The 13,603-nt window shown below is 47.3% G+C and overlaps 2 protein-coding genes across 4 annotated transcripts; both read right to left on the bottom strand.

The window, feature by feature from the left end:
• Window positions 1-2,535: 2,535 nt before the first annotated feature.
• On the bottom strand, window positions 2,536-5,316 carry LOC123105118 (uncharacterized). Of its 3 annotated transcripts, none has more exons than XM_044527113.1 (2): window positions 3,720-5,071; window positions 2,536-2,850 (listed from the first exon to the last, which is right to left on the bottom strand). In XM_044527113.1, exons 1-2 carry the CDS (start codon window positions 4,836-4,838, stop codon window positions 2,830-2,832), a joined length of 1,140 nt encoding a protein of 379 aa, XP_044383048.1. In that variant the 5' UTR covers window positions 4,839-5,071; the 3' UTR covers window positions 2,536-2,829. The 3 variants fall into 3 exon arrangements, with proteins under 3 accessions (XP_044383048.1, XP_044383046.1, XP_044383047.1); XM_044527111.1 differs by lacking the exon at window positions 2,536-2,850 and adding an exon at window positions 5,079-5,316 and having other exon boundaries at window positions 2,859-4,897; XM_044527112.1 differs by lacking the exon at window positions 2,536-2,850 and adding an exon at window positions 5,079-5,292 and having other exon boundaries at window positions 2,859-4,874.
• Window positions 5,317-9,790: 4,474 nt separating this feature from the next.
• Window positions 9,791-11,481, bottom strand: LOC123107871 (uncharacterized). Its single transcript, XM_044529772.1, has 3 exons — window positions 11,258-11,481; window positions 10,746-10,876; window positions 9,791-10,662 (listed from the first exon to the last, which is right to left on the bottom strand). Exons 2-3 carry the CDS (start codon window positions 10,830-10,832, stop codon window positions 10,090-10,092), a joined length of 660 nt encoding a protein of 219 aa, XP_044385707.1. The 5' UTR covers window positions 10,833-10,876; window positions 11,258-11,481; the 3' UTR covers window positions 9,791-10,089.
• Between the last annotated feature and the right edge of the window lie 2,122 nt (window positions 11,482-13,603).

Raw genomic sequence — 13,603 nt, forward strand, 5'->3', positions numbered from 1 at the left:
TGAACTAGTAATGGCGCACCACTCCCACGGTGCGCCATTAGTAGTTTTGAAAAAAAATTACTACTAATGGCGCATCGTGGGAGTGGTGCGTCATTACTAGTTCAACTAGTAAACTAGTAATGGCGCACCACTCCCACGGTGCGTCATTAGTAGTTTTGAAAAAATTAATTTTTTTTTACTAATGGCGCATCATGGATGTGGTGTGCCATTAGTATTTGGACACTAATGGCACACCAACACATGGTGCGCCATTAGTATATAGTAATGGCGCACCACATGTCTGATGCGTCATTAGTGTCAATTTCATCTATAGCTTTTTTTCTAGTAGTGGTAACTTGCTAAGGGCATAACAAAAATGATAGAAGAAGAAGCCACAAACTTTAGACATGGTGGAGATGCAAAGCTAACCAGGCAATGGAGGGAACATGCTTCATCTTCTCCGTTGAATCCATCACCATACGGCTAGGTGAGGAGTTGCCGCTGGCATCTTCCGCCTTCGCTGGGCGAGAGGAGAGGCTGCTGAAAGAAACCTGCAAAATCATCCAAACCAACAAAGATGATTTTAGGACGAGACCCCTTGCATTACCTGTCCTTATCCAAGCTCTAATGATAGACATACGCTTCTGGTCCTTGTAGAAGCCATGGGGACCAAATATCATCTGCAATAATAGCTCAGAAGAGTCGGAACCTGCAAGCGCAGCGGCGACGACGGGGCCGGCGGATCTGCGAGCACCATGGCCATGGCCGTCATCTGACCCGCTCGCTCTCCATCTTCTCTTCCCTTCCCGCCGCCTAACCCGCTCGCTCTTCCTTTTCTCTTCCCTTCCCTTCTCTTCTAAAAACAGGAGGGGGGAGGTTGCGGGCGGAGGCTGGCCGGGTGGAGGAGGTGCGGCGGCGGCAGGAGAGGCGGGCGCGGTCGGGAGAGAAAGGAGAGGGGTGCGGTCGAGAGAGAGAGGAGAGGGGTGCGGTCGGGAGAAAGAGGAGAGGGGTGCGGCGCGAGTGCGGGATGGGCGGAAGGGTAGGTTACCTCCACCGGAGCGGCTGCCTTTTATACACCCATATGCAAAATGACGAAAATGCCCTTGGCGGGGCATGGAATTAACAGGCGGTGGCACCAGAGTTTATAGGGCGACGTGGATAGCTCGGTCTTGCCTAGCAGTCCTTCAAGGTTTATATGTTCAATGTCGTAGTTCGACCACGTTGATGTCGGCGTCGGAATGTGTGTGCTATTTAGAGCTACGGTGCACCGGCCGTGGCCAGCGGCCCGTTTGTCGCGCGGCGGCATGTCCTCCTCCTCCGGCGTCGTGGCCCCATATATACCATGCGCGGCCGGCGGGATGCTCTGCTCCTCGTGCCGGGGTGGCCTTGGCCAGATGTGCGGCTCCCAGATCTCGCAGGGACGGCAGTGCGCCCGGTTCCTGGCGTGGCCATCGTGTTGCTGCCGGCTCCGGCCGCCCTTGTGGTGGCCGGCGCGGCCTGGGTGGCTTGCTGGTTCCTGGCGCGCTGATGGAACTGCAAGTGCGTGCCGTCGGGAAGCCCTTCCGTGGCGGTGGCGCCGTCGATGTGTGGGGCTGCTGCGGCACGTTCGGCGGTGGCAAGGAGGGTCTGGTCCGACGCCTTTTAGCGGAGCTCTGGAGTGCTCTCGATGCGGCGGTGGATGGCCGAGTGCAGGTTTGATCCGTTTCAGCGGAGGCTTGCCACCGCCGGGAGTTCTTTTGACACAGTATGGACAGAAATGCTCCTACGTATGAATATCCTTTTCTGAGAATCCGGTGAAGAGAAAATTTATAAAAAAATACTTAAAAAGTTCAAAAAAAAAATCCGATTTTTACATGGAATATAATTTGGTGCGTAAGATGGTCTTCAAATTTTAGATCATTTGGACATCTGAGTAGCTCTCGACAAAAAAAATGAATTTAGGGTCTCTTATACAATATTTAATGTTCATGAGTTTTTTTTAACACACTACAGAAACAAACACTCGTACCGTACGCACATACAGTTGGATCAGTTATACTATAATTCTAAAATAAATACTCTGGCTGGTTGTAATGGTAGTATCATAGTTAGTATCATGCATTCCAACTAGGCAATTTTAATGAGATGTTATAGCATTAAATGAAGAAAGAGAAGGTGTAGTATTATATCATGATACCGTATCATAATAAATGTTATGTTACTTTGTGTCATGTATGACAATAAATGGAGTACTACATAATACTAATATATGATATTATGCATTAGGGAGATAGTATCATACACTAGTATCATATGCATGATACTAGTATATGATACTCCTCATTACAACCAGCCTAAAATGTGAAATGCTCGCACCAACCCAATGGCACGCTACCTTGTGAAGCTGTGAGGGCCGAGGTGAAAATCCGAGTTGTGCTATTCCCTTCAATCTAAATTAATTGACTCAACCTCTATCCAATGTTCATGTACATTTATGCTGTTTAGAGGCTGAGTCAATTAATTCAGATTTGAGGGGGAGCAAAATTCCTTTTACTGATGGAAATATGTCCAGAGATGTTTTCGGAAAGAACATGTATTGATCAGCCCAAATCGCAAAAGAACAGCTAGATCATTTGTCCTTTTCTTTGTACAGGTATCAATCTGGTAACATTACATCAACGTCACCTTCTCCTGTGACGCTAACAAAATCAGCACACCTATGTCTAACAGAACACCACAACGGTATCACACAAGCTCTCATGTACACATCATCTTCGCCGAGTAAAAGGCGACAATGGTAAAGAAATCAACAATCTTCAGCCAATCCATCAACTCCAAAACCAATAAGAAGCATCTAGCCCTTCACAGATCTCACGGTATGTACATCATTGCCTGTTAAGATAATTAAGAAGAAGTACTTATTGAAATGAGCAAATAAAAACCTGATAAAAGAAAAGAACACTCTTTAGGGAGTTTGTGTCCTCCACATGATGCAATTCAAGGTGGTATGGAGTAGTAGTAACAAGCATACGTTTCACGCACGAGGGCCTTTTTGATTCAAACGATTCTCATAGAAATTTGAGAGGATTACAGTGCTTAGGAATTTTTCCTACATTGATCGTTTGATTCATATGATTGAATTCTATAAAAATTCATATGTACTACGTTTCATAGGATTTTTAGCATCCACTCAAATGTCTTGATAAGAATCATTTTCTTTTTTGTGATGCTATCGAACAAACCAAAATCCTATAAGATCCAGATGGTCATGACATTACAATCATATTTCTGCAAATCAAAGAGACCATGAATAGAAGAGAGAGAGAGAGAGAGAGAGAGAGAAATACATAACACGCCTCTTGTAGTGATTAATTTGGACAAAAATATTCTCGGGTATTTCTGTGAAAACAAATGGTCAAAAGAAGTACAGTTGACTCACCGTCACAAATTTCAGTGTCAATAGTAAATTGGCCATGGTAAAAATACTCTGCAATATTTCTTCAGGACAGCAAGAACAGAAAGCCGATCTTGTTTCAGCATTGTCTCATAGGGACGTCTTTTATTACAAAAATAACTGTCAAAAAAGTGAAGGAATGGAAATTGGGAGGGAAAAGCTTTGACGTCTACCACAGCGGGTTGCGTTGCTTATACAGTAGAAAAACTGCTAGAACGAAAACGAGGAAGCACCTAAATAGTGACATGGATGCAGCAACCTTGGCCAAGGGCCTAGCAAGCAGAGCAGAGGAGATCATGGCACATACCTCAATGAAATGGTTCATCAGAAGCTCACTCTGTGGCAGAGCCACCGGCCCCTTGGAAGAAGAACTGCCTACTTCTCTGATGGAGTGTTTCTTGCCTCCATGAACAACATTCTGTTGCTTGCTGATGCCCATGGGCCTCATGGCGTCGAGCTTTGCGCAGATCTCGGCCAGCACGTGCATCTGCGCGTCGCCTCTGGACATGCTGTTTTCCCTCATTCTGCCGAGCTCGGTCGCGAGGGTCTGCACGCTGGATTTGATCTCATCAATGCCGGCTCCCAGATCGGCAATGGCGCCGTTTGCGTGCTCGTCTCCTGGATTGGGGCCGTTGCAGTCACCGCGCCGCGTCGACGACGAGATCACGTCGTCTTCTTCGGAGATTATCTCCGGCGACGACCTCCTGCTGGATCTCGGAGGGGCATGGGACGCGACGCTCTCCGGCGCCTCAAACTTGTCGTGGACATTGGGCATGGCGCATTGCGCCGAGTAGCTCGGCGCCCGCGGGAGACGGTGGGAGGACGACCGGTGCAGCCTCGGCGGCAACGCCTGGTGGCTCACGTTGGACCGCACCCACTCCTTCTCCCTCCGGATCACCTCCCCGATGTCCGACACCGTCCTCGCCGGCCTGCTGTCGCCGACGCTCTCGGCGGCATCGAAATCCGAGGACAGCTCCTCGAGCCGCGCCGCCGGGAGAGAGGCGTTCCTCCCCGAGGACACGTCTTTCTGGGCCAGCCTCCTTAGCCAGGGGAGGTCGACGACGCCATCCCGGCCGGGGGGCGGCGCGTGGGGACCGTTGCTGCCGCAGACGACCAGCAGGCGGTTCTTGAGGGAGGTGATGTCCATCTCCTGGCTGAAGACGACGGCCTTGAGGAAGGCCAGGGAGTCCTCGTCGTGCAGGATCCTCTCCTCCGCCACCCGCCGGAACTGGTCGGCCTCCATCCGCACCGCCGCCTTCTCGCCCTGCAGCCGCAGGATCATGGCCAGCGCCTCGTCGGCCCCCGACGACGCCGCCTGCCTCTCCTCCTCCAGCTCGGCCTTGAGCATCTCGACGGCAAGACTCTGCTGCCGCAGAGCCTCCCGCAACGCCGCCATTTCGCCTTCGTCTTCGTCATCTCCGGCCATGGCGCAGCGCGATTAGATCAAGCAACAACGAGGAACCTATGCACACCTCTGGAAATTAACTACCAAATCCGTGAAAAATCAGTAAAATGATTCACACAGATATTTTCAGATAGCAGAGATCTTGCTTCGAGTTGATTCGTTGGGATTGGGCATCACTCAACACCAAGAAAAGGAACTTGACAAGTCGGCCATGAAAGGGAAAGGAGAGGAGAAATGAAGGATGAGGAACACAACACCTACCTGACAGGGATCTTCTTGTAGCCAGGGGCGGATCCAGCTATATGGCGAGGTTTGGCAGCCGCCATACCTAAAATTTGGCAAAAGTATTGCATATATATACTGTATGTATGAAGCTTTGAGCTGAGTCAATGGATTTTTGGTCAGTTTCGTCAATTTGGAGGATGAATACTCGTAGGGGCAGGCAACTCATGGCCTCGAATGTATTTCGCCAGGTAGTTGTATTGTTACCTACGTGTTTCTGCCTCATTATAGGCCTAACTGCCGCTGAAGGAGAGAATTAAGCAATATAGGTGACTTGCATCACATAAGTCAATGACCCACAAGCCCATGTTCTAAACGAGGACACCATTGGCAGTCAATTGCAAATCAATTCACATGTACTCCAGGTAATTGGACATGCTAAAAAATGTACTAGTTGATTGGAGATACACGAGCTGTTTCGTTCAAGCACGGTTGATCAGGAATCGCCTTGCAGCCGCCCCTCAAGCTTGTCTCTAGCTGTGTGATGAGCAGTGCCAACTCCGCGAAACCCAGAGCCTCACCGCTTTCCGTCTCTCCGGTGAAGAAACTAGATCTAATCGAACTCAAATCGTCTGAGGTATTACAATATACAACTAGGAGCAACGGCTACTCCTCCAAACTCATGACAATGTATGTCTTGTTGTGATATTTGTCCCTACTACCGACCGACCGACCGACCCCTAGTCGGTTAACCCCTATGGCATGCAACAGAGGCAGCGATTACAGAGCAACCACGCGATCTTTAGTCAGCGTGGTGGGCATGGCAGCGATCACCGTCAAGAAAGGCAGCAAGCAGGAACGTCACATAGTTATATGTTACTACATTGTTTTTTCCCCTCACAAACTCTGCCACACCTAAAAAATATTCCTGGCTCCGCCACTGCTTGTAGCCACAGCATCCGGCTTCTCTCCAGGATTAAAGTGGCAATAATTGAGGGCTTTAAGCTGGCGTTGAATTAAGCATTGGATTGGCTGTCATTATCAAGAACAAGGCTGTAGTGCCAAAGAGTGGCCTCCATCCATTTGGTAACAGTACGTATTAAATTCGTCGTCGACCACTTTTCTTTCCAATTTGAATATTTCTTTATTCAATTCAATTAGCAATTTCCATATCCTGCCGACTTGGTTTTTGTTTTTGGTACCTACTTGCCGACTTGTGTCGTGAAAAGAAAAGAAAAGAAGGCAGCGATCCTAGTCAACCTTGTAATGTGGGCCCTAGATGGCCGTCCATAATTCGGTTCGGCGTCTTGTGATGGGCTTCGTTTTTGTTCGACACGGAGAATGACAGTTTTCTAAACGACCGGCGGGAAGAAGCCGCCGCGGGCTGGGCGGCGGAGCACCGACAGCCGACCATTGGCGAGTCAAGAGCAGCCAGGTGGAGGCGCGTATCATTTTGTTTTATTTTCCTTTTTTTAAACAACAGATGGGCCTGACGGACCCACAGAGCTTCATCAATATATTTGAAGGACTCATAAGAATTAAAAATTACAACCGAGTCCCTGAAATATGTGACAAGGACCTTGGAAGAAGATTTAGTGTTCCAATTGGGTCCAAACAACCTCAACTCAGATGCGGCTCTACTGTTGCCGGGGACAAACCACTTGGGATATCAAAGCCGCCAACATAAGTTGATGCCGAAAGCAGTATATGGACTTAGGTTTTAGTCGGAGTACCTTCTTATCGGCAACATCCAAGCCAATAGGAATGAATGAAGCAACTGTCAACAAGAACGTTGCAGTTCCCGTCGGCCGCCTTCAACCAGAAGACTAGTCGGCGTGTTGTCAAAATTCGGCGGGCACTCCATCGCCTATGCTACGTGGTGGGTGTCGTAGCTTCTTCACGACAAACACCCATGATGATGCAACTCTGCTCGTTCGCCAAACACTTGCCTAGACCACTAATTAGATTAGCTTCAAAAAAGCTTTGACTAGCATTCTAGTTAAAATATTTACAAGTATATTGAATAAGAGAGGTGAAAGGGGATCCCCCCTACCTCAGACGTTCTCCAGTTAAGAAAAAAAAAATGCTTTCAGTATTGTTAAGTTAGACTCCAACAAAGCCACCATGAATAATATTGTCTATCTATTGCTTCCTTTTAAGACCAAATCCTCTACTATGCAACGACTGATCTAAGAACTCCCCTTATTCACCTCCATCACCTTGATGGCCAACAAAGCCAAGGAAGAATAAAGGCTCCTACTCAAGAGCAAAGACAAGCTCGGACTTACTGAAGGAGCACTGCCCTATCTAGTTCTCGTCGTCACCTTCCATGCTAAAACGTAATAATGTGTTATATTTGGCTTTGGCAACACTGTGGATGCTTTAAGGGCTCACAAAATGTCCATGTTCGGCGAATAGCGGTTTCATTCGGAGAGGTCCTTCCGAGCGCCTTAAGCCCCATCTAGCAAGCTGGCGCTCGCGTGCATGTAAGCGGGTCGCGGCCCAACTTCGTGCAAATTGCTCGCTCCCTCGCCGGCTCACTTCACCCATTAGTTTTTTTCTACAATTGATCTTGTAGGAAAAAAATCATAAGATTTTATTAACATCGTTGAAGAAAATCGTGAAATATTTTTTTATGTTTTTTAATAAAAGATCATCAAGTCAAGGAAAGTTCATGAATTGGAAAAATGTTGCGAATTTTAAAAATTTCATAAACTAAAAAAGTTAAAAATGAGAAAATTACTCATGAACTCAAAAAATTCATAATTTTAAAAGGTTCATAAATTTTGAAAAACTTTTGAAAATGGAAAAGGTTCATGAAGATGTTTTTTTAAAATACTAAATTTGTAAAAAGATAATTTAAATATAGTTTTAAAATTAAGAAATGTGTTCGAAAAATATATTCCCAAAATTATAAAATTCATGATTTAACTAAAGTTTTTGAATTTGAAAAAAAATTCATGGTTTTGAACTTTTTCGTGATTTAAAAAAACAATGTTCAATTTTTATAACAAAAAAAGGGAAAAGGAAAAACAAACAAAAAAACAGCCAATTAACTGGTGGAAACCTTTTAGAAGGTTCGCAAAACCGGTGGGCCGAAAGAATGGGCGGGCAGCCCATACACCATGGAACGACTGAGGAGGTGTGTGCGCCCGCTACTATATATAGTTTATTTGGCGCTTAGGATTCGGGTTTCACATTTGTTGCCAACTAGGAGAGAGAGGACGTGTGTCCAAGCGAATCCACTAGTGAAGGGTTATCTCTAGCAAAGGACAGTCCCCATCTTCTCACACACTGACAAGTGGCGCATTGTTTGTGCGTCACTTATCGCAATCTGAGAGTTCTTTTTCATTTTTTGTACATTCATTTATTCATAATGTTTTATATCTTGAACCGTGCATCTAACATCGTTTTCATCGTTGGATCTCTCACGTTAAGATTTTTTAAATTAAATCCCACATTAATAGGTTTCGACAATTTTTTTTGACAAACAGACCTAATACCGAGAAAACTAGAAACAAAAAGAAAGAATACCAAAAAAACTAGCAACTAAAAATGAATAGGACAGAAATAAAAACCAAATCCGCAAGAAAAGTTGCGTTTTTTTCACTTTTTTCTAATTCTTGCCAAAACAAATTTTTGCTCGCGCGAGAAGCGTAGAAGCAAATTGTGCTTCTTGTGAAAGCATTGATTTTTCTTTTTTTTTCGAGAAGCACGGTTGTGTACCATATGGAAGCAAATCTGTGATTTCACGAGAACGACTCTTGGAAGCATATATTTCTTTTGTGACAAACACAACTGAGCTTTCATGGAAGCAAATTTGTGCTTCTTGTGCAAGCACTTTTTTTCTTTTGAAGAAGCGCAACCGTGCTTGAAAAAAAGGTTAAAAAATCTCCACAGCCTAAGAAAAACAAAGCAAAAACTGTAAAGCAAAAAAATCCCATCTAAATCCTGAAAATGCGTACAAAAATGTAAGTAAACTATAATTCAGAGAGAGAAGCCAGCACACCACACGTGACAGCGGCAGACGCATTACTTGGCACTCTCTCAAACCACAAAAGTGTCCCTTAGGTGATAACGGACCCCTAAGAGTTACATGCACAACTAAGATGTTGCCCACGAATGTCCATGGGCTTATGGGCCACCGCTGTAGTCTTAAGTTCAGATATTTTCCGAAGAAAGGAAAAGGGAAACGAGAAATGCATTGGAGCTCCGCATCTCTATATGAATATAGTACTAAAAATAAACACGGGGAAATTTTAAAGAATTCTGAAATTCTGGGATATCAAATCTGGGATACCCATGTTCAATTTTGTCGCGAATGGGTGGCCGTCGTCTTTTCTATACATAGGAATGTTTTGACTTTTTTTTACCGAGATTACCACAGGCATCCATTTCCCACGAAACTGAGCACAGGTATATAATGAAACCCACGTTTAAAATCCTAAAATTACAGAATGTTTTAGACCTTTTAAATATTATTTTTAATGCTATATTCATATAGGGGTATAGCACCGAGAGCCACAAATCCTCATTCGATCGGAAATTCTGTTCTTAGTTCTTGTGAATTGGATTTCATACCGAAAGACTGCCCCTTAAGGCCTTGTACGGTTGCGTATGAATCCTAGTGGATTGAAGGGGTTTGAGGGGGATAAAGTCAAAATACGAACCAATCCTTGCCAATCCCCTCCAATCCTTTTGGGAAGAGGATTAACTGAACAAAGCCTAAAATAACAGACAAAGTCACCCACTCACAAAAGCAAACCAAAATTAAGCTACTTGCACTGAGAGCCAATCATGCTTAGCTTCATCTGAAAAGCCCCTACATTTCACCCCTCTCCACCTGTGGAAAGTGGCCCCTACATCACCCTCAACGACAAGTTAATTATTTTTTGGATTAGGTTGATCCATGACTAAGATGGAAGCACAGAAACATACTAGTACTTCTACTACGCCTCAACAAACAGGGAGTCAAACTGCCTGCCAGTGGCTACGAGGCAGACGGCGACGGTACATGCATGCGCCGGTCGTTCTCCTTCCATGGCTAGCTTCACGCCATCCGTAGGCTGAGCCAGTGGAACAGCAGCGGAGAAGGCTGCTGCTGCACCCCGCCGTCCTCCGCCTGCTCCGCGCCGAACCCTGCCGGCCTCCGCTTGTGGTACGGCGAGCCCGCGCCTGCGCCAGTGCCGACCAGCTGCTGCTGCGCCTGCGCCTGCTGCCAGTCCTGGCCGCCCGTGAGCGTGTCAGACTCCGTCGTCGACGACGAGAAGCTCTCCCCGGGGGAGCAGTGCCCGTCGCTGTACCGCTTCTTGCCGCCGCTGCCCAGGGCGAGCGTGAGCTCCAGCTCCGCCTCCTCGTCGTCGGTCGCCTCCGGGCTCAGCTGCGCCTGCGCCGCGCGAGGAGTCGCCGCCCCGTCCCCGTGGCTGCCGCGGCGGGTGGTGCCGTACTGCCACTGCTGCTCGTAGGAGCACGCGTCGAGCGCGCTCGCCCTGCGGCGGTCGTACTCGGCGCCCGGGGAGCCGTTGGGGGAGGCGGACAGGCCGCTCTGCTGGCTCTTGATCTCCCTCTTGAGGTCCCTCATCAGAAGCTTCTGAATTCTGTACAGGCGATGGAGATCGTGAACCTGCGACAACGTACACAAATCATGAGGCCGCAGTCTTCTTGAGACGGGGAGGCAAAAGCAAAAAGGTTGTAGCTTCTTCATACCTGCTGCCTGAAGGTCTCCTCGTGCTTGAGCATGGCCATCTTGAGGGTGTCTTTGTCGCAGTGCATGAAGGCCTGCTCCATCGGCATTGTGGCGATCCCTTTCTTGCTCTGTTTCTTCTTCTTCGCCGGACCTGCATGGAGAAATAGCTACAACATAAGCCTCTGCCCCAAGTGTTCCTAACCACACTACACTGTATATCGCCATACAGATATGAACTTGAACAGAAAGTGAGAATACAATGGAGCCACACAATTGGAGCTTTCGAAGTGGGATGGAGAATCGGGCACTAGATTCGGAGGGGGGAAAGGAAATAAAGGAGGGGGAAGAACAACAGTGTGCATGGCAGGAGAATCTCTGTGCTGGAGTAACTGTATTCTGAAGCAAGTCACAACCCAAAGGAAAAAAGAAGCCTGAAAAGGGCTAAAAATGATTGAACAGAGCATTGCAGATTGATGAGCAGAGAATCGTAAGGGGAAAGAAGAGAGGGAAATGAGATGAGCTCATTTCTCACCTATCAATTACTAGATGTCAGAGAAGTGACTCAAGAACTGAAGTGCCACTGAGCTCCAACTTCCACTCACTCGGCCCTGTTCCTCTTCTCTTCCCGCTATCGGTTTCTGATCATTGTATGGCTCCAAAGGCCACAGGCTTTCCCTTTTATACACATCAACCGGCAGACCGTCGTCTCCATCCGTCCCTCTCCCTCTCCCTCTCTCTCACACACACTCTGTTCTCTGAAGAAAGAGAGAAGGAAAAGAGAAGGGCGAGGGGAGGGGACAAGACACGAATGATGTAAGATTCCTTTCACAGTGGTGGTATTTTAACCAGGCCTGCGCTGCACTGCAGGGAGGCATGCCAAGCAACGGAGTACACTAGGATGGTGTTTGTTTCTCTAGTCCTCGGACTTTTTTTTAGTCCCTGGGACTTTTTAAAAAAGACTCTTAAGGAGGTGCTTCTAAGGACTTTTAGCAAAAAGTTCCAAAAAAGTCCCATCCTGTTTGGTTTGGTAGGGACTTTTTCTAGTCCCTGCACCAAAAAGTCTCTGGAAACAAACACCACCTAGGACTGCAGGCCGACTAGGAGTATCTTTCTCTCTCTCTCTCTGGCCTGGCCTTGCTCTTGCGGCATGCAGCGGCTGAGCCGAGCAGAGGGGACAGGACCAGAGGTTGAGTAAGGAACGGACCACCCACATGCATAATTTACATGCCCGACTGTGGCTGTGAGATCATGGATCTGTTGATAAGTAGAGAATTACTATCCCTGAAACGGAGGGCAAAAGATTGGACTTGTTGCTCACTGAGAGAGAGGCGCGTGATGGATGGATGGATGGATGGATGCAAAAGCTTATTTTGGAGCCAAAATGAGTGCTCCGAGAAGCTTTTGCGATGACAGCAATACGTCACCGGGCTTTCTTTTCTTTCCTTTTTCTATTCTATCGAGATGTATGTGTAGAGTACTACTCTAGCTGTACAGCATGTCAAGCACAGCACCAGCCTTGTGTACATCTATCGTTTCGTTACGGACGGCAGGTACCGTTCTTGCTATAACGTCCGTTTTTATTTCGAAGTTACTAGGGCTTGGTACGTGCAGCAGGTGAGGAAGGCCCCACCCATCCAGTACACACACTGACACACATACCGTTACTATCAACCGTAATAAGAGCATCTATAACCGGACTTGCAAATCCAGCTTCTCAAACGCCCACAGACGCGTCCGCGTACACTGATTGGACATCCTTTAAATGTTGCGTCGCACATTCACAAATTATAAATTTTGATTCTTAAATCCATGCAATTCATTTACGTCGATCATACGATACAAACTGTCCGGATGCCAATTTGAAACAAAGCAAATCAAATCATAGTTCCACAAACCGGACATGGCAAAAAAATAAATCAATGTCCGAGCATGACGAATGGCCTCGGATCACTTGCCGGGCGCCTGCTCCGAGTGGAATGCGTCGTGCTCCAGGCGGAATGCATCTTGCTCGTCCTGCTCTGCCTGCATCCGGGCAGCCTCCTCCGCCTGCATCCGGGCCGCAGCAGCTCTCGCCGCCTCGTACTTCCTATGGTTGTTGATCTCTATCTTCTTGTCTGCAAGCCACTTCTTCGCATGCTCATCCAAGAGGGTCTCGTCCGCCAACATGATCCTCGCATTTTCCGCGTCCTGTGCGAGTTGCAGCCTCTCTTTCACAAGCTCTATGTCTTTATTGCGGCGATGTGGGTCGGGCTGGACGACATCTCCGGCGATGGATCAGGACCGGAGATGAGGATTAGGAGCAAGGATGAAGGACGGCGAGGGTTCAGACGTGGGAAAGATTGGAGGGCAGCGGGAGGAGGAGGCTTTGGTGAATTTGGTGCAATTTGGGATGGGGTCGGCCTGTCGGGTCTGACGTGGCGGGCACCCTATATACGTCTCATATTTAGGTTAAATATTGAGAGGGGGTGCTGGTCAGCCCCGGTGTTTGAGGCTCGTTTAAGGAGCCCGTCTGGGTTGAAAAAACGTGACCAACATATGAGGCGGGTTTAAGGCGCCCGGCTGTATATGTTCTAAAAACAAGTTCACTTAGAAGCAAAAGTCACTGGCCATACTCTCTTTTTTTCAAGCGTATTTTTCTCAAAGCTGATTTCGATCGATCATAGGCAGGAAATCAGATCAGACACTTGGTGTTAACTATAGGAGATTTTCTTCTGAGAAACCCCAGCAGAATCGCTGTGATTCCGTTGAAATGCATTGCCCCTCAACACATGTACTGCAAGGTGCAGGGCGTACATACAGAAGCCCTGATTGCCCCGCAAAGGACATGTATTTGACTACTTTGACCAGACCATTGAGCTGCCGAAAGAAAAAAATAAAA

Source organism: Triticum aestivum, chromosome 5A, assembly GCF_018294505.1.
Source record: "Triticum aestivum cultivar Chinese Spring chromosome 5A, IWGSC CS RefSeq v2.1, whole genome shotgun sequence".
In the NCBI taxonomy this organism is placed as follows: domain Eukaryota; kingdom Viridiplantae; phylum Streptophyta; class Magnoliopsida; order Poales; family Poaceae; genus Triticum; species Triticum aestivum.